Consider the following 23,322-nt stretch of genomic DNA (forward strand, 5'->3'; position numbering starts at 1 on the left):
GTTTGCGAGCTGATCGCCGCACCCAGGCCAAAGGTCACGAGAGTCGTTTAGCCGCACAGACACTCACTGGACGGCGATATCGAGCGCCCAGCTTTGCGGGACACCCGATGCTCTTGTTTGCACAGTCACGTACCTCGTTCTCGGCAATGGGAGAGAGTTTGGAGGCGTTCGGGGGAGTGCCAGGATTTGTGGCCTCGGGCGTGGCGAAAAAAGGAGACGTCGCCTCCGCCTGACACAGGTTGTCCTTTCAACCGGCGCTACAGTGCTATACCGCGTTAAGGAAGGGCTCAAACTGTGATCGAGGCTCATTTCTGGTACATATATACCTACACACATCATTTCGCATTGGCTGCTGTGGTATTTTTGCCAACCTATTGCCGTGCCCGCTTCTGTCGTTCGCCGTTCTTCTACGTATATTTTGTACATGGCCCTGTTAGCACTCGTTCTGTAATCTTTCTGGCGTACGTGCAGCTTAACACACTTCGCTTTAGGTTCTCACGAAATGTTTTCTTTTCCACTTCGTGAAGGCCCCTTTGCTACACCTCTCTCTTTCTCTCTCTCTCTCTCTCTCTCTCTCTCTCGCAAGATCACTCCTCAGGCCATCGATTGTCTACTCATTCCTGGGCAGTTTCTTTTGGTATCCATTATTTAAAGAAAAAAAAAACACACCCCCTGAATTGTTAGCAATTACAGCAACATGCTGCGATATTCAAGCATGATAACTGTCCTCCCTCCACTTGGCAACAACCTATTCGAATGTTTCGATTCTCGGTACTTTGAGGGACCCACTGCGTAGGTTAATTTGCGTAGGTTATTAAAAAGCGAAAGATAAATTTCTGCATCTCGGCGACTATTTTGCCCGCATACACACTGTTCGCTTTAAAAACACATAAAGAGACAATCCTATTGCAAAGCGTTCATGCCTCCACAGATAACTGCTTGCAATAGTTCTGCAGTTTTTCCAGGCTCTATACTCAAGCATGCCGTAACTGGACCAGCTGGATATGACAATTGCCGCGAGGAATACCACCACGTAACATATATTACATGCTTCTCGGGGCCATGACACGAGCGAGAAATCGATAAGTATATAAGGCTTACTTATTATCTGCAACTCTCCCGATTTTTTACTTATCCCCTCGATTGTTCGGGAACGGTCATAAGTCTCCAGAAAAAAATGCCCCAACCGCGACGCGAAAAAAAAAAAGAAAAGAAAAAGAAACAGAAACGTCAAGCAGCACCGCCGCATTGCAATTGCCATCATGAGTTAGGTAGTCAGCCGAAATCAGGAGAAGTGGTATACAGGCCATTTGAATTCAATGAGCGTGTAGGGCTTTTTTGCACAGCTCCGTTGACAACATGGCGTTGTCGAAGCAGAATAACTATTTGCAGTTTTTTTTAATGAGTTCCGAGTGTTGTGCCGCCCCGGAAAGGCGAGCACTTCGAATTTCGCGCGAGTTGTGCTTTGCGTCGTTAGCGTGGCGCACGGCGGGGAAAGCGGTATAAAACTGCATTTGGCAACGACCAAGCACCGAAAATTTGTTGGCGCCGCTGAGAAGCAGGGGACCGTGGACAATTTCTTGGTCAACAGCAATGTCATTTTGAATTTGCTTGGTTCGCAGATTGTGGCCTTGAAATCAAGGCTGATCTCGTAGGCTAGACAGGTCACGTATGCTGCAACCCCCCCCCCCCCCCCTTTTGCGGACAATCACCCAATATTGGAGGTACCGGGGGGGGGGGGGGGGGGGGGCAGGTATGCTTATATTTACTTCTCTCAGAGAGCAGGCATATAGAGTAAACCATCGTTATAACGACGTCCCTGGAAGAAGACACTGATTTCGTTATAAGTGATACTTCGCTGAAAGCGGGTATGGTTCACTCCCGGTACACTGCAGTGGTTACCGTGAAGCACTTCTAATAAATATCTTTTTTTTTTCAAAAAAAAAAAAAAGAGAGTTCGTTACAACGAAAGTTTACTGTGTACTTGAACGAAGTGCGCGCAAGGAATGCTTTAAATGCGAGTGCATAAAGAAACTCCGCTGGCACGCCTGCATAGAGCTGCGAGACGCACGCCGCTTGAGGCCGCATTCGTGTTGCCGGTGAGCTCGGTCCGGTCATGAGCTTGGAACTCGGTCCGATACCCGTCGCCGCGTTCGAGCGACGTTTGTGCGCGCATAAACATTTTAATTCCCTGAACCTGCACAAGACACAGACACGTATACCGGACGCTGCTTCGCGTGCGGTGTTGACAAAGCCCGTATAATTCGTCAATTAAAACATGAGCAGCGCAGTTCATTTATAAAAATGGCGTCTTCTAGGGCGGACAAGTTGAGAAGGTCCGTACAAAGCCTCGTAAAGCGGCCAGGAGACGGCCATGAACGAAAAGATAGCCAGGCTTCCTCCGCGCAGCCGTCACGGCGGCGGCGCTGAGAGGCTCCCAACACGTTTAGCGTCTGTCAGGCCAAAGCTGCACCGATGATGCCTCCCCTGCAATTACCTGCGGCACCAGCGCCGGCCGAGGATCCCATGCAGCTTGTGCCGCCTGGGAAACGGAACGAGCTCAAGGGAGCACGTTCAGACAAGCACAAAGGCGCCCTGGCGCTGTCCAAAGGGGCCTCTGTTTCGGCAGCTACCATATATGTTGGCCGCTACACTCAGACGCTGCAGCCGTGCATGGGTGTAGCGACCAGAATAAGATGCCCGCGCATGGTTCAACCCTCAAGCGGCTGGGCTATATGAATCTCTTCACAGAACCGTTAGCCATTTGCCAAGATTTACGGTACAAAGCTCTACCGCTGCCTCGGAATGCCATCGGTGACCTGCGCTGAATGACCATAACGACAAGACCTTGCCTCTCCACTTTAAATTTGCCGGTGTCCTTTTGCTGACATGTTTCTGAGTTGAATTACCCTCGGTATATCCTGGACAAGCACTGAACGCTGAGACGTGAGTCCGTATACTTCGCTACAGAGGCCGTTCACATGCACTTGAGACGGACGTGTCCAAGGCGCGGAAGCTGCGGAGCGGAGGGCGCGCTGAGAGTGACGCACTATGTCAGCCGTTTTCCTTCGCCGGTGGCCCTTTCGTACGTGCGTGCTCGTGTGCGTGTGCGTGTGTGAGCTATGGACAGCCTTGCACTGCCGTTGTAACAACGGCCGCGGTGCACTGCGTGCGAAAGGCGGGCGTGTATTCACCGCAAATGGCGAGTGCGGACAGGGGTTGTGCGCCAGGTCAGCCGCGAAGCGTTTACGCGGGTTAAGTGGAGAAGATGCCGTTTCTCTCCAAGGTCGGCGCGCTCGGCTGCGGGTCGCCTGCAACGACACAAGTGGGACAGTGAATAACAACCACGCCGAGAGGCGATACGTGACACGCGGTTAACACTTCGCTACTTGAGCTCCATCATACGGCCGTCGCTGAGACGCGGCCTGAAAAGGAAAAAAGCCGGCGCTTGTTACCACGTTTGGATACGTAGCAGTGCTCCTATACGATATGTTAACGAATGAGCACATTCGCGGGGTGTTATTGTCAGAACCACCATTTATATAGCAAGTATCCAGAATTTTCAATGCGGAATCCTTTATCCGGCTCGTCATTTCCAAACTTTACGAAGGATCGACGGGGCACCAGTGAACTCAGCAGCAACGACCATCTGCCCAGTAAACACTAATATCTTTAGAGCTTCTGAGCGGATGATGAATTCATATGAATACATGTTGCCGGCCATCCTATTGTTCCGTTCTCTTAAACCACCGTGTCGTTTAGGGGAAGAGCTGCGAATAACAAAACTGACTGTCACCAACAACCGCAAGCAGGGGGCAGAGTATCCAAAGTTTATCATTGCCCTCTCCCCTGCACCGGTGCACGACGTTCGGCTGATAGAATTGTTCGAAATTGGTTTGATTGATTGATTGATTGATTGTGGGGTTTAACGCGCCGACGCAACGCAGGCGATGAGGCGCGCCGTAGTGGAGGGCTCCGGATTAATTTTGACCACCTGGGGATCTTTATCGTGCGCCGAAATCTCGTACACACGGGCGTTTTTGCTTTTCGCCTCCATCAGAAAAGCGGCCGCCGCGGCCGGGAATCGAACCCGCGACCTCGTGCTCAGCAGCGCAACGCCGAAATTGGTTTGGGAGTTTGAGCAGGCAAAGCTTTATCGATGATTGTTTGGAACCGTTGGTAATGTTCGTCACCAGTTGTGGTTCACCGCAGAGTGTACATCGGTGCCATGCATGCTATTGCGAAATAGTTACGGATTCTGGAGATTTCTTGCGTACTTTTTAATCACAGAATGTCGTACATGCCTGGATCCATCGAAAAGTCTGCCCGCACGTATACCCGCACGTGCTTACGGCACGAAGTATACGTAAAGTACGCAAGGCTCAGCTCGCATCTGTTGAGCCCGAAGCGGTGGCTAAACTAATTAAAACAAAAAAATAAACACAAACGAACAAACAAAGCAAGATAACCAAGAATAACCAAGTGGCGCTCCCTTTTGCACGAGCGCTACGTCAGGAATCCACCAAAGTGAAAGGGTTTTCCTTTTTCGATATCGTACATGGCTGTTCGCCTGCTTACTGGCCAGCCTAGTCAGGTGTAGTTACTTCGCTTATTGACCCCTCAGTCATTTACTTTGCGATAATTTCGGACAAGAGTCAGCCTCCTGTCATTTCCCCGTCTCGGATCGGGAGTTCGATATATGTCACCGTCCTGTGTTATGGTCAAACCATTTCCTCGCGCCGGCGGCGTCGCATTCGTTTCGAATGTCGCCTTCCTATTGAAGTGTTCGCCGCAGGCCACTCGACGAAACCCTTGTTCGTCGGGACCCATTCGGCTTCGAAGCTTCTGCACTGCACGATGGCATTCGCCGGGAAAGCAACGGATATATAAAGAGAGGAGGAGTCGCTGCACATGAGTCCCCTTCGTATCGCTGTATACTTAAGGCGCGACCTTGGTCGTACGCGCTGCCCCGCGTAATGTAATTGTGCGCACAAAAGCACTCGTCATCCGTGGCAACGTTATCCCAGCCTCGCAAACGCACAGACGCGCACAAAAGCCGCCCTTTGGGAGGGTTCTCATTTCATGTCATCCAACTGGCGGGCTTCCGTACACCGCGTCGCGCGACGGGGCAGCGGCGCTTCCATGCGTGCCCCAAAAGGCACCATTACAGATGGCCCTCCATTTCCCGCGCAGTTGTACGCGTGCGCGCGCGCGCGCGCGAGCCGATTTGCCTCGTGCAAAAAGGAAGCCGCCACAATGCGAAACACGCCAAGCGCAGCTAAAAGCGTTGCGCGCTTTTTCTCTTCTCGTCCCGGCGCTCTTTTGCAGAGTTCCCGCTATGTAGGCAGGGCGTTTTAGTCCATCACCGCGTGAATAGCTTGTGTACGCGAGAGGCCGACTCGAACACCTGACATGACCGCGGCTGAATAGGGTTCACGGGCTGCTCGGAAATGCCGGACGGAAACGCGGAGCTGTTAGGCGGGTGCGTGCGCCAAGTGTTGTGGCCGGCATTAGCGCCTGTACCATCCTGGCTTACACATTGCGCGCAGATCCCAGGGCTCTCTGAAATCAGGCAATTATTTGAACCAAGGAGAACTGCACGCAGTGGGCAGGCAGTCGCATTTTTTCTAGGGAAATTACAAAACCGCGAAAGTGTCCGTTTCTGTAGCCAATATTTCGCGCACAACGTAGCAAAGATTTGCGCGCACCGATGTTATCAAGGTCAGAAGGCGTGCTCTCGAATCCAACATTATTAACAGCGACGCTCGACGTCAAATGTGGGGGACGAATAAGGCAATCAAATAATTTTCAACAGAGACTGGCTTAATAACTATTATTTCGTCGTCAAAGATACGAGCGATTAGAATTTGTTAGTAAAAATCTGCTCACATATTTTTCAGCGTAAAGTTTCCACCAGCACGAAACGTAAAAAAAAAAAAATGGCTTCAGGGCTTTAGACGAACTCCTGGGTTCATCTGAACCTGTACCCAATATTTTGCGGTATACCTGAAGCCGATATCTGAAATTATTCTGCACCCTTACGGGTCCTCTGTTCCCACTGTGCTTCGGACCTCTGTTCACCTGTGTCGTCTTCTGGCTGCAGGGAGCGAGTCCCCGGAGCGGACGCTGGAGTCTCCCCCGGGCAGCGGAGGCGGCGGGGGCGGAGGCATGTGCGCGCTCAAGATGAAGAAGCAGCGCAAGGCACGCACCGCCTTCACTGACCACCAGTTGCAGACCTTGGAAAAGAGCTTCGAGCGCCAGAAGTACCTGAGCGTGCAGGACCGCATGGAGCTGGCGGCGAAGCTCAACCTCACAGACACCCAGGTCAAGACGTGGTACCAGAACAGAAGGTACGCCAGGCCTCCAGTATATAGAGCCCATATCGCAAACACCAGGTACCCAGACAAATAGTTGTCAAATGTCACGCCAGTCTTACGGGGATTACAGTGTGAATGCTTCGCGCTCATTCTAGCCTGTAGAGATGCCCCCGAGAATCAGCTACAGCGTTAAATCAGGCTCTTCATTGCTGTATGTTGTCATTGCAGCTAAAAAGCAATCATTTCGACGACTGAACTCTGCTTGTTTCCATCAGGTGACAATGAGTTGACACTTAACTGCTGCTTCTAATGGCCCGATATGGGACGCTTAACGCTTGCACACCTCTCAAAATCGAAACACGGGCAAAATATAGAAACGTAGCACACTACACACTACGTTGGGACGTAGCACTCAGTAGCTACGTTCTCATATGCAAAAGCCAGTGCAGTAGGTCGTGCAGGAAAGCATTAATTGACATGTCACCTACGCTGGGTCACTTCAGACGTACGGCAAAACGCGTAGTGTGTATTCATTAAACTCACCCATCACCCATGCACGTACAAAATGCTGGGCCCCAATAGAAAGCGTCCACACTGCATTCATGTATGAAGTGATCCGGGAAAGGTGCAGGGGTAGCCGTTCTCTGATGTTCCAGATTTTAAGCGCGCACGCAAACGTGTGGCCTGTTACGAGACAGCGTCACATTAAAAAGGCAATCCACGTTCATCGCTTTGCTGTTGTAGACTTTTACGTAACGTTCGGTTAACCCCATTTATGGCCTCGCTGAATTAGTATACGGATCACTAGCGGGCCATTGAGTCGGCACACACGTAACCTTGGGGGCGTCCATGCGTGGTGCGTGAGGCATTCGCATCCGCGCTTGGTCTGCAGCACCAGCAGCAGCAGCTCGCGCGCACGTGCGACTCTGGATCCAGCTCTGCCGCCGTCTTTCCCTGCGATGCTCAGCTCCAGAGGCTCCGGGCTTGGGAGGGCGTCTCATTTCCAGCTTTCCGTGCGCGCCTTTAATTGTGTCCCGCGAAAGCAGTCCCGCGCTCAGCGCGGCGGCAGGAAGTATGGTGCCTGAGCATCGTGGGAGAAGAGCTGACCGCGCGCAGCCGCAAGGCATGGCTAAGCGCACCCTTCTGTCGACGTCTAAGCGGTCACTTCTGTCAGGAATCGCTTAGAGGGGGATGTATACACACACACACACACACACACACACACACACACACACACACACACACACACTGGTCCTCCTCTTTCTCTCTCCCAGCGCCGTAAACGGCTCCCTCCACATTCGCTGCGTCTGTCTGCGTGCGCTGCTGTGTCTCTGCGCCCACAGAGATAGGGAGAGACCGGCGAAAAAAGGAGACGCGCACGCGATGTATCCGCGTGATCCAGCGCTGGACGAGATGCATGCACAGCGCCGTCGGCAGCAGAAAAAGGCAGGGAAGCGCGCCGCGAGTCCCCGGAAAGCGCTCGCAAATGAATGACCGCTCATGACCGCCAGCCGTATTCACTGCCTCCTCGGCGTTTCTTTGTCTTCTACGTTGGCCGCGCTATCTGCGTGGTGCTCACGTAAAGGACTTCCGCTGCAACCGCTGCCCTGTGTACAAAACGAACGTTTAGAGCGCTTTAAGCACCGCTTGTCTTTTTCTTGCTGTTCTGCGGGAGGCGTGGTATAAAGCACTTAGAGGTAAGAGGAAGCGAGACTCCATTTGTGGGTCTGGTTAATTTTTGAGAAACCGCTTGGCTGGTTTTTCTCTTTGTGAATGCGGTTAATTAAGTATCGTTCGTAGTGGGTAGAGTGCGCACGCACCCTTTTGTGTGCTGACCGCATGCATCGTTTCACGTCTCCTTCGAAGTGTGTGCGTGGATACGCATCGATACGGATGGGGATCTAAATAGTAAAAAAATGATAGCAATAGTGAGGTGGAGTGACTTGGAGTGGTGGCGTTCGTGCGCTCCCGCTTGTTTCACGCTTCTTTGTCCTGCTGGTGATTGCTGTTGTAGCATATTGAAAACAATCATTGTGTTTCCAGATGCTATGCCCTTGATGCTGTTTTACTCGAGTACGGCGTACGTTAGCCCAATTTTCTTGTGTGGGCTGGGATACGCCAGCTCTTCGGCGATATCAGTGGCTGTCAACAAAGGGGATAAACGCTTTCCTCCAGAGATATATTTTTATTTCAGAATGCTCAGAGTTGATAGTACTGCTGCTCAGTGATTGATACGCATCGTCCAGGGCGAATCAAAGAGCCCGTAGAAATCCTCGAGATAACGTACCTGCGCGTAAAAGCTTCGTATGCCCGAAGCATGGTATAAGCAGTGCTTTGAACCTGTTCTCGCCTTGCTTTCCCGTCGGCGCAGGACGAAATGGAAGCGTCAGACGGCTGTGGGCCTCGAACTGCTGGCCGAGGCCGGCAACTACGCGGCCGTGCAGCGCATGCTACAGACCGCCCCATACTGGCTGTCCAGCTACACGGGCCTGTCGCCGCAGTCCTCGCTCAGCACCATGGCCGCGCTGGACCTGTACTACCGGCAGGCCGCCCTGCAGAAGCCCATGGCCTACCGGCTCTACCCCGGGGTGCCGCCTCCGGGGGTGCCCGGAGTAGCTCCGACGCCGGGAACCGCGGGCCCTCCCCACGGGCCGCCTCCTCCGCCTGGCGCGTCGAGCAACGGGCTGCCTCAATCGGTCATGGCGCCTCAGATGCCGCCTTGCTCTTCGTCGACGAGCGCTTCGCCCAACGTGACGACCCGGCCGTCGCCTTCGTCCCCCGTCCCGCCGTCTCATCCCCCTCTCGCCCTCCCGACGACTTCGGCCTCCTCGTTGCCGTCAGCGGCGTCTCTTTCCTCTTCCGCGTCCTCCTTCCGGCCGACAAGCAGGGAGTCCTGTTAAACCGCTGGCGTCAAGATGCGCTCACTCTGCAAGACCTGTTACTGCACCTGCTCCTATTCCTCCCGTAGAACGCAGACTTCTCAGTTCGCCTCGTTGGGCCGTTGCACCGCGAGCGATGTGGAGGTGGGAGGAGCAGGAACTCTCGAAGCGGAAAGTCTAGTCGTTACACCCACGGAGTGCGAGACGTTCTTGCCCTTTTCAAGGTAGCACCTTATTAACGGCCAGGGGCGCCGACGGAACTTCGCTCAAAGCTGGTTGCCTCATAGCTGGGACCGGTCCTTAGCGGAAGTCACACTTTAACGTAGCTGCTGCTCACTTTAACTTTGCATGTATGTTGGTCTAGCCGGTGGAACTGGCTAGATGCGCATTATACCTGGATATTGTGCGCGGAGAACACAATATCTGTTTAGCAAATCAGCTTTCACATTTGTGGCTGCCAGCCCTGGAGCATAAATTACTTTCTTCGCTCACTATTCCGGGCGCTATTTAAGTGGCGCCCACCATACTTTTCGGTTGAGTTGGAATCGCATCTCAGCGAGGCTGTGGATGACGAAGAGACGAGTGACGCAGGGACCCGAATACAGGTTTCACATAACCTTTCAAGGGCCATGAAGACAAAATACAACTTTATTCAATTTCAGAGAGCACAACTTGGGTAACTCCATTAAATAATAAAAAAAATACGTAATTGGCGGACTTAAGACGTTTAATCGTTACAATGGCGTAAATGCAGCCCACTAAAAAAAGGAAACCAACAACAAGATATGCCCCCCCCCCCCTCCCAAAAAAAACAAAAACAAGTAGCGTGATTTGGCTATTGATAGCCATGTGTAGCTACCATTGTATGTGCGCCGCAGAAAATTCAAAAACTATAAAATAACGAAGCGATAGGTGGTTCTGCGCGCCAAACCTGCTGCTGGGTTATGAGGCGCGCACTAGTGGATGGTTCCGGATTAATTATGACGACATTTTTCTGATGGAGGCGGAAAGGAAAAACGCCCGTGTGTACGAGATTTCGGCGCACGTTAAAGATCCCCAGGTGGTCAAAATTAATCCGGAGCCCTCCACTACGGCGCGCCTCATCGCCGGCGTTGCATCGCCGCGTCAAACCCCACAATTAATCAATATCAATCAATCAATCAATCAATCAATCAATCAATCAATCAATCAATCAATCAATCAATCAATTCTGACGACGTATATAATTTGTGCCTAAATCAAAGGTCTGGCTAATTCAGCGCCCTGGAGGGATTAATAAAATATTTAAAAAAAAACTGAAAAAGAACTACCCAAGTCATAAAGGTCTATGTAATCCATCACCCTTACTCGTGAAAGTAGAAAAAGCAAGACAGAAAAACAATGAAAGAAGGCGCTATCTATGTTGACATTTCCTGCAATGCCACAAACGAAACGTGAGGTTGGTGAGACAGAGAGGCAGCGTAAGCATGCTTGCGCATTCATAGAAAATTTTCGGAATCCCTGTAGCTTCTTAATGGAAAGCAATAATGAATATTATGATAACTTGAAAATTTTTTGCTACACAATACTAGCTGCGACGTAATAGGAGGAATAGTAAAACCACTTATCTGCGTGTTACCATTAAACTAATGTTTGCGTTCAAGCGATGCGCTCAAACGGAACCAGAGGCACCACTACAGTCGCACAGTCATGTTATTTGGCGGTGGCTTTGGTCGACGGCCACCAACCGCACAAACAAGTCCTTGAGACTTCATAAATACCCGGCCAGAAGGTGGCTGGTGAGTAGCCACTGCTACATATCTGTTTTACTTAATTTTATCATAGAAAGTTCCCGTTGAAATTGGCATAATTCCTATCGAATCCATGCAGTGTTTTGAATAAACCAAACGTATTTTGTCTCCACGGCCCCGTTAAACAGCCCATTCAGCCCTCAGCAGATCACACAATGGTGTATGCGATAGTTATATAAATTCGGGAAACACAGAACCTTATAACGCTACTGAAAAAACGGAACGAATATTGGGAAGAACTCTACGGAGCCCTGCGATTCGACTGCAACGGAATCACTCCCTTTCCGACTGAACTTCGCCGCAAAACAAACCTTGCTTTCTTGGTGACCTCGTTGGGCCTTGTCCGAGGTGTAACTTCTAACGCATTCCACCACGTTCGAGTGCAAATTCTCACGTTGTGTAAATAACCTAAGAACGGAAGCGTCGCCAGCGAGCAGCGTATCACGTAAACCTGGACAGATCGCCGGGCTACTACGACCCATACCGGACGGCTGCTGCACTTTAACTTTAGTATAGAGCAATGTGCGCCCAGGGTGGCTTGGGTGAACTTTGAAAAACGGCGCGCGCACGCGCAAGGAACAAGACGGGGCTGCACCGTATACGGACGACGGTCACGCCACCTTCCTCGGCAATGCGCGACGTGATCCTTCTTCAAGCGGCATTCCGAAGCATCCCATCGGTTTGAGAAACACCTCTTATTACACCACTGTATTGTGTATACGCAGATGCAATGTTTGGCTGTTCAGTACCACTGTTATGGTTATTTTTCCGCGACGTCGCGTCATTGTGTGCCGTGTGCGCGCTTGAACTGTCGTGCGCGTCGTGAGCGAGGACACCCTGTGGAACAATGTGAGGGGACCGTGAAGCGTTCTCAGTGTGTGACGATGCCGACAGCGAGAAGGCCGGGGATGAGGCACCCCTGAACGAGCCCTGTACATACGTTTGTAACGTCGCTTAGATATGGCAATAAAAAGTGGCTAATAAGGCGAGTTAAAAAGAAAGGAATCTCGGTGTGTGACGTGTCTTCCTTCGGTGTGTCGACGCGGCGCGAAGATAGTGTTCTTCGCGCCAGGCGAGGAAAATGGTATCTAATCGATCTGTGGAATTTTATTACTCGCTTCAAAAGTAAAGGACGGGTATAGAGAAAGAGGTCCCAAGATCAAACACCGCAGTGGAGACGCACCTTTTAATATCGATTCAGACGAAAGGAAATTAAAAATAGCGATTTTAGCCGAATGAAGCAAATGCGGGCTAATCAAAGAGAGAGAGAGAGAGAGAGAGAGAGAGAGAGAGAGAGAGAGAGAGAGAGAGAGAGAGAGAGAGAGAGAGAGAGAGAGAGAGAGAGAGAGAGAGAGAGAGAGAGAGAGAGAGAGAGAGAATAGTCTTTAATGATACTGGTTAGGTGCTAATAAAAAAAATCAACAAAAGTTGGAATTATATACGAAAAAGTATTTAAATGGATATTTAAAGCTTTTCGGGATATTGTCTTACGGGATATGGTCGTACGGGGAGTCGGTATCAATTTTATGGGCAAAACAGCACGAACGTGGTAATGGGCGTAGCAGTACCAGTAAAAATTAAAAAAAAAAGACAATATTAAGCTACTTCATAAATCAAAGAGCAAATCGTATAGAAGCATTATTAAACAAAAATAATTACGAATACAGGTGCCAGGATAACACGTCAACAACAGTTTGTTAGAGCATATCGGTTATAAATGATTTAACGTAAATACGGTGAGCGGAAAGTGATGCGCGTTATCAGGGTCACGCGAGACACTTTACAGAAATAATTTACACAAAATGAACGAAGCGAATGCTTAAAACTTAATAACACCGAGGCTTATTTTACACGAAGGGTAACTCATTCTAAAGTTCATTTGCAATGAATCCTAGAGCAAGTTGATCATACTTATATAGTACCCATGTTGGGAAGTAAGAGTTGCTTTGAGAAGCAAAGCGTTTTGCTTCAGTTGAGAATGAAGGCTTGGGTTATTTACAACAAAATGAGCCGTTATTCCACCCACCACAGGTGGCGATCCCAAGCATGAAAAAGAAATCCGGCTTGGGATTAATGCGGGCTAGGCGCATTCGGCAAGCACTCTCAAGTGATAGGCAGTATACGCTCTCTCTATCGCCGCAAAGAAAGGTATATAAGTATTGCGTACTGCCGGGTATGACCTATACTAAGAGCTCTGAAGGACAGTTAAGCCCAACGAGCCATGGAAAGAAGGATGGTATTAGTAACGCTTATAGGAGTAGTAAACAAGCATCCCATATCAGTTATAACGCAACAAACTCGGGTGGAAGGCATCCTGGCTCAAACTGAGAGGAAAAAGTGCAGTTGGGCTGAAAACATGTAATGCGTAGAACTGACAACAACCGGTGGGTCACCGGGGCAACAAAATGGTTCCCCAGAGACGGGACTAGAATACTGTAGAGGAAGACGATTTTACTTGGTGGAAGGATGAAATAAAAAAGAATCACTGGCAGAGAATGTACTAGGGCATCGCAAGACGAAAACGGTTAAAGGAGCATGGGGGGGGGGCTTCGTATTCCCTGGCTGATGATGATGCTGATGCTGCTGATGATGATGATGACAACGACGACGGCGATGAAGCCGTAACTCCAAGGTAAGAAGCTAAAAGGTTTGATATTGGAAGAAAATTATACTTTACCTACAAATATGGGTAACATGGGCATTGAGGGGCTGGGAGTAATGATACGAACAGCTTCATTCTGAATATGGTGCCATGTATGACGAGGTGGTTCTAAATATAGGTAAGTGCTCAAGGTGATGTACAGAAATAGGTGTGGCTATATAAAAAGCATAGTAGCAAGTAATTATGTAGATATAACGAAGTGGGCTTGGCTATTTAAAATATTCCGAATTCGCAAGAGGCATTCGTCGATAATGAGGTAATGTGAATGTCGAATTTGTGGAGCCCGTTTCGTTCAACCGCAGGGTAAAGGGGTTCAGAATGGGTGCGTGCCGGAGTAAGGGCCTGGTCGCGTGATGGTCGCCAGTACACTCTTTCTCCCAAACTTCCACTCACGCGCTTCCGACCACCAGGATGTATACAACCCGCAAACCTCGGCCATTGGAATGGTCTTGTAACCTTTATATATATGTATGTACCTATGAGTGCCTATATGCGTGTATGTATATCATCTAATAAGTATCTTTTACAAACTGTGAGCTATAGTGCGTTTTAATGCTTTCTTTTATGTTTGTATGTAATATCGACATGTTAAGGCGAGATTTATTTTCTTAGGGCTATTTCCTGTGCATTTGCTTTAAACTCCTGTTTCTGCTCTGCCACGCCAACCGCAAGGGACAAACACCTCGTCAAGCTGCAGTTTTGCAGCTTTTTGTCTTTGTCCTCGCATTTCTATGTACGAAATGCTCAGTAAAGTTGAAAGTTAAAGTTTGTCATTCGAGGAGGACCTGAGGCTACAACTGTGGCCCGGTGAGTTTATCCGACAGACTTCGTGCAGCCTAAACCCCCGTGCATTCTTAAATTTTTTCATCATGTGGGACCGGGCTGCGTCACGCCATTTCAAATGTGTTATACATGTGTCTTGCGAAGTACCAACTTAAACGCTGTTAAAATGGCGATGTCTGTGTTACGTTTGGTTGCAGAAAGTTTTTTTTTTTATTTTTGTAAAACTAGTGGCATTCGAGAAACGAGTTAGATCGGAGCACGTGGGAGCTTGTGGTCCCGTTTTCTTTCGAACATGTTTCGGGGGCAATATGCGCTGCGGCACAAGGCCGCGGTGCATATTGCCACCGAAACATGTTCGAAGCCCGTATTACCCATATTTGAAGGTAAAGTATAATTTTCTTGCAATATCAAACCTTTGAACGTCGAACCTTGGAGTAAGGTCTTCGTCTTGGGGTGGACAGAGAAACAATTAAAAGGGCCCATTGTACTAGAAATAAATAAACTGTTTTGGCTTCGTTTACTTGGAGTAAGGACTTGGAGACCAAGCCTTGTGCCGTTTTGATCTGCCATTTCCGAGTCGGTAAAACTTCGCACTGCATTATCGGTGATGCCGAGGGTTCTTCAGAGGATGTGCCCTCACAGTGTGCACTATAACTCTGAAAACCAGATTACAAGGCAAGCTGTTGCAGGTTTTTCGCGCCAGCTGCAAACCGTTTCGGAGGAGGCATTTTTATCAGGAACCCACGAAGAGTGCTGCACATCAAAACGGCAAAAAACAAACCATGGCCCCAACACGGGATGACTAGGTATGTACAGTCATGGACAGATGAAATGCAAACACGACCATATGAACCAGAACATGCAAGCTTGAAAAATAGGGTTCGTGGATATCCAATAATGGTGCACTATTGGTATAATTTTGGACCCGTTTTGGACCCCCGTTTTTTGGACTGTTCTGTTTCGGATCTGAGGTGTTTTATCGTAAGGCCATACAAACTGAAAAGGCACAGCGCCGAGCTGACTACCGTACCTAACATAAGAGCTTAAATTAAGGCAAATTAGAGACTTCAAAATGGGAGAGTCCGGTCCTTCATCAGGGATAATGTAAGCGTACTGAGAGCAAAGCGCACGGTACCTGTGCAAGACTAAATTTGCTTAGTAGCCTGAAATCATACCCTGTCCTCCTCATTTTTTTTTGACAGAGTGAACGGCCTTTAGCGCACTATTTAGTACATTCGTCTTAGTTCCCACATATATAGAGGGATAGAAAGAGAAAGGGTAAGGACTTCCGTTAAAATAAGGGCTTTTTTTTTTTCCATCCATCCGGGTGTTAATGCGCGGGACAGCGCAATGAGAACGTTCTGTACACAATTTGTATCAGGGTGTTCTAACAAAATAACCAACTTAGCCTTCACTATTTTCTCGTCGTACCCTCTCACGGTACCTCCCTGACCCATAATTTATAATATGAAATCCACAATACAAAAATTAGGCTTAATTTTCAACATTCGCTGCACCTTTGGAATTATGCGAAGCGCGTGTACAATGGGCAGCAGGCGAGCGGCCGTGCTTCGCGGTACACTACTGCGCCATCAGGTCTGTGGTTGGTTTCCCGGTTACGTATGAGGCTGAATTCTGATGCAGCACCAAGGAGGTCGAAGTTAATCCATACACACACCTCGCGACACCTTCACTGTGTGCCGCGAAGTCCAGAAATGGGGGGGGGGGGGGTTGATGTTCAAACCGCATGCTTAACGGAGCAGCAGTTGTACACTCTAAAATTGGTCATGCGTAGTAAGCGTGAAACACGCTCTTTGTCACCGTAAACTTCGTTTTGAATACCACGTGACTTAAAATACGCCTGGTTTTCTTCCATATAAGCGTTAAGCGGGTCGGGAAAACCCACATTTGCTTTCTTTTACGCGTTATGCAAGATTGCATGTGTGTAAACCGGAAAAATCACGCTAAGAAAAGTCTCGCGTCGGCGATCGCGCCTCTCCTAATCATGTATATATATACATACCCTGATACACATTCCCCGATGGAGCCGTGGGACGCTGCTGTATGTTGCTGCGACTTGCGCTTCTTTTCTTTATTTTTTCATGCGAAGGGATTGAAAGGTGACGCTCGCATCAGCGATTTTGGCGGGAAAACGGAGTTAGAGCCGTTGGAGGCATCGGCCGAAGCAGGCGCTTTGTGTGTCGTGTCTGTCTTCTATTCAAGTGTGTACCTGCGGAGTGTTCGCTTTCGTGTGGTTTTTTAAAAAGTGGCGAAGAAGGAACAACCATGATGAGCAATTGGACATGGTCTGGGCGGCGGGGTGTGCCGCGCGGTAGGTGCGAGAACACCGAGTGTCGACTTCCGCGAATTCTCAAGTGACAACGACGCCGTTCACTATGAACTCCAGTTTTCCTGCCGGATGGCGTTCTTACATTTGGCCGTCAGCTGTCATGCACGGTCGCTTGGAATATCCAGGTAAGCAATTATTTCCTAATGTTTTTGCTCTTTATATATTTTAGAACGATTTTTCGAATGACGACGTTTATTGTGTATTGTGTAGATATTCCTATTGTCTCGGAACTTCGCATTAGTTAGTATCAGGCCTAGTTCTCTGTGTAGCTTCTGTTTGACACGGGTCATACGGTCTATCGGCAAAGATGAGAAGAAAGAAGGAAGGCGTGCTTTTCTTTGCCGTGGATGAGTTGTTTCGTTCGCCGTCCCGTCTCCGCCGGTCTCGGCGCCATGCGCTAGGCATCTTTGACTCGTTGGCAGTAAATTTCGCGGCCCCGCTTGCGGTTCGCGTCGGTGGCCGTTCTCGGGCGAGGAGGCGCAGCACCGCCGGTGAAAGAGCCGCCTGCTCTCTCTTTGTTTGCCGCTGAGCACATCGAAAACGCCAAAAATATTGTATACCGCACAAGCACACAAGCGGGGCACACATTACGAAGCGTTGAACGTTGTGTCCCATTCAACAGACCCGCCACTTCAAGGTCTTAATAAAATTGTGCGTTTGTGCTGCTGCACATCACGGCAGAAGTTTGCGTGTTGTGTGACAGTTCGCATACATCAGCCTATAAGTATTATATTGAAGCCACTTTTTCCTTTGCCAGGTTTCCCCCGCGGACATCGTTTGCCGGTGCACTGCATCAGGCGACTTGAAGCAGCTGGTATGCGGCAGAACCCTGACAATTCGTGAAGTTGCAACTGAACATGTCACTGGAAAAAGCCTCGGTGCTGTGCTTGTGCGTGTGTTACACAATGGACGTTACGTATCCGTCTGCTTTCCGGGAGTTGCTAGGATTCGGTCAGGTAGTAGTTACACGTGATGCCATCGACGTAATCCCACGGGTGCTCAAAATGCTACGCGATTTGTTGATGAAACTACACTTCGTTTGAGTTAAGTTCATAGCAAAGTTCACGTGCTTCTTAGAAGCGGCATAAGGAGTTCATCCGTAGCCTATCTTATAGTTCCCGTCTTTTCCGGATTTCTCTCTATGCAGAGCATTCTTGCAAGTTATTGTGAATAAAATGTTTCAGTCAAATATAAAATTTGTGTACATCTCTTGTTCTGCGTTGTTCCTCGGCTTTGATTCGCAATCTCAACGTTCACAGTAATACGCCGACTTCCTCACTTAATTTTCTCCACAAAGTCATAGGTAATGGCGCCGAAAGTATGCACATCGCAGGCTAGGTGCACTTGTTCAAAGTGCTTTATGAAAGTTTGTATTGTACTGCCTGTAAGGGCGTTTAGGTTTATCACAACCGAAATTCACAGACAATCCTAAACCCTTTTATTTTGCTAAAACTACTAAGTTGGGGCCGTGCATAACGAAGAAGTAACGCCGCAAACGCAACGTGAGGCTTGTCGGTACGTGACCGACGACCCTCCTAACGCTTAGTGAAGATGAAAAAGAGGATTTGCACTTACCTTGTGCGGCGTTCTCCAGCTGTGTATAAGATGCCTCTCTGACCGTCAGAAATCATTTTAAAAGAAAGCTGAAAGATGATAATGTTTGATCTGCCGTGTTTATGGGCTTGGTGGGTGTTCCAAGATGCCCAGACCATAAATACGGCACAGAAACTATTGCCTTCTTTCAGCTTTCTCTTTAGATGATTTCTGACGGTCACAGAGGCTTCTTATACACAGCTGGAGAACGCCACACGAAGTAAGTAGAAATCCTCTTTCCCCCCTTCACTAAGCGTTAGGAGGGTCGCCAGTCACGGATGGCAAGCGTGAGCGCTTGGCGTGATAGTTCACCACGCCTAAAACAAGCGCGCAAAAAATATCCTTTACTCACGCGTCGCAAGCGTTACGCCTACCGAGAGTCATGCTTAGGAAGCGTGATTTTTCAGCGTGAAAGTGAATCACGCTTGGAACAAGCCTGCAAAAAATTGTCGACACTCACGCTTGCTAAGCGCGAAAAAATTTAGAGTGTAGGGTTCGGCTTGACGACAGTCTGTCCTACTTTTGCGCCACGCTTCCCCGTAGCAGATTTCTCCTCCCCGCGAAAACCAGTCTTCCGAATAGTACAAAATCATACAAAAATAAAAATAATGCCCTAGGCCACTCAGATGCACCTAAAAAATGACTTCCCAGCAATGCATTTGTGTTCGAAGGTGAAGCCGACTTTAGGAACTGTGTAAACTTGGTCTTTCTAAGCTGGCTTTTTCGCATGTACTGTTGAGCAGGGAAGCATGGCCATCTACGGAGGGAGTATGATTACAGAAAACGGCTCTGGCTCTTGGGTTATCAAAGGTATCCCGAAACAAATTGCACGACAATTAGCCGCTAAGACGACTATGCCATTACACACAAGAAAGAAGCCGAAGTTAAGCGGAATCACCCTAAAGACATCCCACAGCTCCACTGTTTCAGCAGATTTAACACAGGGTGGAACTGGGTTTATTTTTTAGGGGCGGAGCCCCCCAGGGGCTCGGGCTGTCGCCGTATCTTGTCGTCATCGTCTGATGTAGTCACGGTACTAAAACCCCGGGACACTAGTTTTCCAATGCCTCGCGGTAGAACGCAACACGTACGAATATGAAAGTGTACAATGGATAAAACCGGTTCAAAATAAACTAACATGACTTAAAGATTTGTGTAACGCTCCCTATGCGCTTCAGAAATACTCATGCACAAGCAGAAGCTGTTTGTAGACGGTTTATAATTCGTAATACACTCAGGTACCCGCCGGCTGTCGACGCTTGGCCTGATCGGGTCGGGTGGCAGGTGGAAGCAAGAAAAGGCATACTCACCTGGTTCCGGGGCCTCGTTGATCACCGAGGACGAGCGAGCCCCCAGGGCGAGGCACTGGGCATTGCACTGAGCTCGCGTTGACACCTGCCGCTACCCCAAGCAAGGGCAGATGGGGCATGCAAATTGCTTAAATCCGGTTCAACGCAAAAAAAGGGCGCCACCACCGCTGCAAGCGCGCTTGGTTTTTCCCCTGGCGCTTCTCAGGCGCCCAATTAGCGCGCACGTGTGGCAAGAGAGAGAGACTTACAATCTTTGAATACCCTTATACACTGCTTGAGCGAAATTTTGTTTCAGCACCCCCTAAAGAATGAGTCAGCTCGGCATCAAACTGTCTACAAAAATGCTTCGATCGTTGACACAAAATTGGATGCAATGTAGCAAATGCCTCTCATTTCCTATTTACGGGGCGTTTTTCTCCCACCTCTCCTGTATTGCGAACTTTAAATCTCGCGCGTTTTTAAATTACAAATACTCACAAATTAGGCAACGGCCGCGTGAGTCGTATACGAAGCTGAATTTAGCCAATCGTTGCAATGGATACGCGTTTCACCGAGACGAACACCCTATGCGTATGCGCAACTCGCTGTAAGCGCCTGCGGGTGACAGTGGGAAGCGATCGATCAAGCAAGCATTGGCGTGCTCGCGAGCGGCAGCAAGAGCTTTATTTTTCGGAATTCAATGCGCGTCCACCACTTCACACCACAGGAACGAAGTCATTTCGAGGCCGCAAAATGGCCTCGTACCTTATATCGTCGTTATACCGGTTATGAGAGTGTCTGAAACGCTTTTTGCAACGCGACCACTCTTGCCAGTGGCTCGTCGATTTGTGAAACCGCATTCGCAAGTGAGAGCCGCCCAAGCACGCACAGGGCGATTTAGTTCGAGAATGGCGAAAGCACTGCGACTGCAATTTGTATAGAGCGAGACCCGCTAAGATTTCCGCCGATACAACGTTTTCAGCACACTTATTTCGACCGTGACCCATTCTTTGTTGTATTTGAAGATGAATATCTATTAACACAAAGAGCTGCCCCAAAACTTGTTCAGATTTAGCAAATCTAAGCCTAGTTATTGCGAGTGAAAGAAAGACAGTGCACACAATGTTTCTTGAAAGGTTACTTCTGTTTTAGATTTCGCAGCCTGCCGTATAGATATATCTACTGGATGATTGGACTAAGCCTTTCAATTGCGCTGAAGCGCTCGCACGGACAGCCCAGCCGGCGTACCATCAATGGCGAGACTGAGAGACCAAGCGCCGGCTAAGCAGCTGTTAAACCCTTGCCTACGGGGCACCGCAGCGGCGAGGCTGCGAGCGAGCGAAGCGTTAAGAAAGTCGCAGCTGTCGCGCCAACAGCTGAATGTCACTTGCGAAGCGATAAATGACCTTGAAAGATGTAGCCTAGTAGAGCTTTCGCCCTAAAAAAGATGGTAGTGCAACATTTGGCTATGGGCCCAAGAAAGAAAAGAAAGGAAAAATGCTCCCTCTTCATGAGCGCATGTCATTTGTATCGATCGATATATATTTCCAATAGTAGGGATAAATAAGTCTAGAAAAGAAAGGACAGGACGGGGAGCCCATTTCGAACATATTTCTCAGAGCCTTGCGCTGTTCTGTTCTAGGTTACGAGGAAAGCAAAGGAATCCAACTGGTAAACAACCGAATAAGGCGTTCAGAACATTCTAGTTCTGAAGGTCTATAAGAACAACTGAAGTGACTGGTCTTAACGCGAGTAAGTGCAACTTCTACTAACTAGATTATGGGCGGTACCGATAAAATTGGCGACCATAAGCACGAAATAAAGAGCGAAAATTTGCCCCTATATACACGTGCAAGCTCAATTCAGGGTAAAAAATTCCAGAGCCAAACTGACTTGACATTAGACTTAGGACCTTTTACGCCCCATACCAATGATTTTTAAGCCGCCTCACGTCCTTTCAAATTGTATTTTACTGCCTGAAAGACCTCTTGCTCTGATATGGCGCTCTTTGGCCTCGATGCCCTTGTGCCATAAACACATACATACATACATACATACATACATACATACATACATACATACATACATACATACATACATACATACATACATACATACATACATACATACATACATACATACATACATACATACATACACACATACATACATACATACATACATACATACATACATACATACATACATACATACATACATACCGTGCTACATTTGCATCGACAATCTGATTCTCCAAAATGGCTTCAGCTTTATATCACAGCCTCATAAGGCTTCAGAACTAAGCATTTACACACACACACACACACACACACACGCACATACATACACACACGCACACACACTACACACACATACACACACACGCACGCGACCGCGCACACGCACACGGATGCACGCACGCATAGGCAGACAGACCGACACGCGCGTGCACGCACACGCAGGGACAAACAAACAGAGAAACAAAGGAACGAATTGCGGGCGTCCGTGCTTATTGCGGAGGAGAAGGCGGTTATCGGAGGACAGACCCTTTCATTAGGCTCAATAGCCGACTAAACGGAAGTGGCTCCTGCAGGCTCCCTCTGACCATTGTTGTATCGCTTCTTTCCCATGGATGCCAGCAGCCATGCCCGCCCCGTATGCCTCATCGTGGCGTATAGGCGGCCGCTCCGTGTGCACATAAATACACAGTACGGAATCAGCCGCCAGGAATGTCCCTCACAGCCATCTCGCGCTTCTGTAAACCAACTCCGGATTGTGTATAGAGGTTGTTTACTGTACACGAGGTTCTGCGTTTCTCTTTTCGCGGTGCTTAGCCTTCGAGCCGGCAACCTTCCGCGTGTGAAATAGGATAGTGAGAATATGAAACTCGTTTATAAGCCACGCGACTCAGATTAAAATGGGAATAACTGATAAGGTTGCGATTATGGTGTTTCCTCCTATATGTAGTTGGCCTGCGCCTATGCTCCGCATTAATTTCCTGCCATACGTGTGATGAATTTAGCGCTGTTGCGATTCAGCGCGCCGCTACCCTGTGCGCGCGTGCTGCAAGTTTGATGTAGTGCGGCGAAGCTCTGCGTCCTGCAGTAAAGCCGTCCTCGTCCAACATGTTTCGACGAGCCGGAGTGCGTCCGCCGCGCGGGCCCACGGTGGTGGTGAATCACAAACTGTTCTACCGTAGATCGCGTTAAACTTGCATCTTCGAGCGGACGCCGCCAGCAGAGACCTCTCGTCCCCCCCCCCTCTGTCAGACTCAACTTGCGCCAGCTTTCATGAGACTGGGAGAGAGTGTTCTTGTGTGTCTGTACCTTGTCGAGCCATGTGCAAAGGACTGGGAGGCAGCGGAACCGTTGCCGCTTTTGTTAATGAAGCGCTTTCAGTGGCCGAGTTCAGACTGCATCGGGCTTCCGTCAGGAGCGCTCCTCTGCCCGACTCATGCTGTAACCTCGTCCGTAAGGGTGTTGGTCCTGTATCGTCGCTGTTCATCTCTCGCCTTGCAGTAAACCAGTGAAGTTTGCTCTCGGCTCTTTGTCGCCAACACCAAGGCAGAACTTTGCTCGCCGCTCGTCCAGCACGCTACCACTACATGACGGAGGCGACGGAGCTCGGTACGGGGACGCCTTTGCCAATGTAACAACGCG

At 49.1% G+C, this 23,322-nt stretch overlaps 1 protein-coding gene across 1 annotated transcript in view; it reads left to right on the top strand.

The window, feature by feature from the left end:
• The window catches only part of LOC144139231 (uncharacterized), a 50,259-nt gene extending 38,301 nt beyond the window's left edge, over positions 1-11,958 (top strand). The window contains exons 2-3 of the mRNA XM_077671654.1: positions 6,104-6,350; positions 8,689-11,958. Coding sequence (XP_077527780.1) covers positions 6,104-6,350; positions 8,689-9,217 — 776 coding nt within the window. The 3' untranslated portion in view covers positions 9,218-11,958. The remainder of the gene's footprint in view (positions 1-6,103; positions 6,351-8,688) is intronic.
• Positions 11,959-23,322: the final 11,364 nt, after the last annotated feature.

The sequence above is a fragment of the Haemaphysalis longicornis genome, unplaced genomic scaffold, assembly GCF_048455015.1.
Source record: "Haemaphysalis longicornis isolate Haplotype H1 unplaced genomic scaffold, Haemaphysalis longicornis Haplotype H1 scaffold_1, whole genome shotgun sequence".
In the NCBI taxonomy this organism is placed as follows: Eukaryota; Metazoa; Arthropoda; class Arachnida; order Ixodida; family Ixodidae; genus Haemaphysalis; species Haemaphysalis longicornis.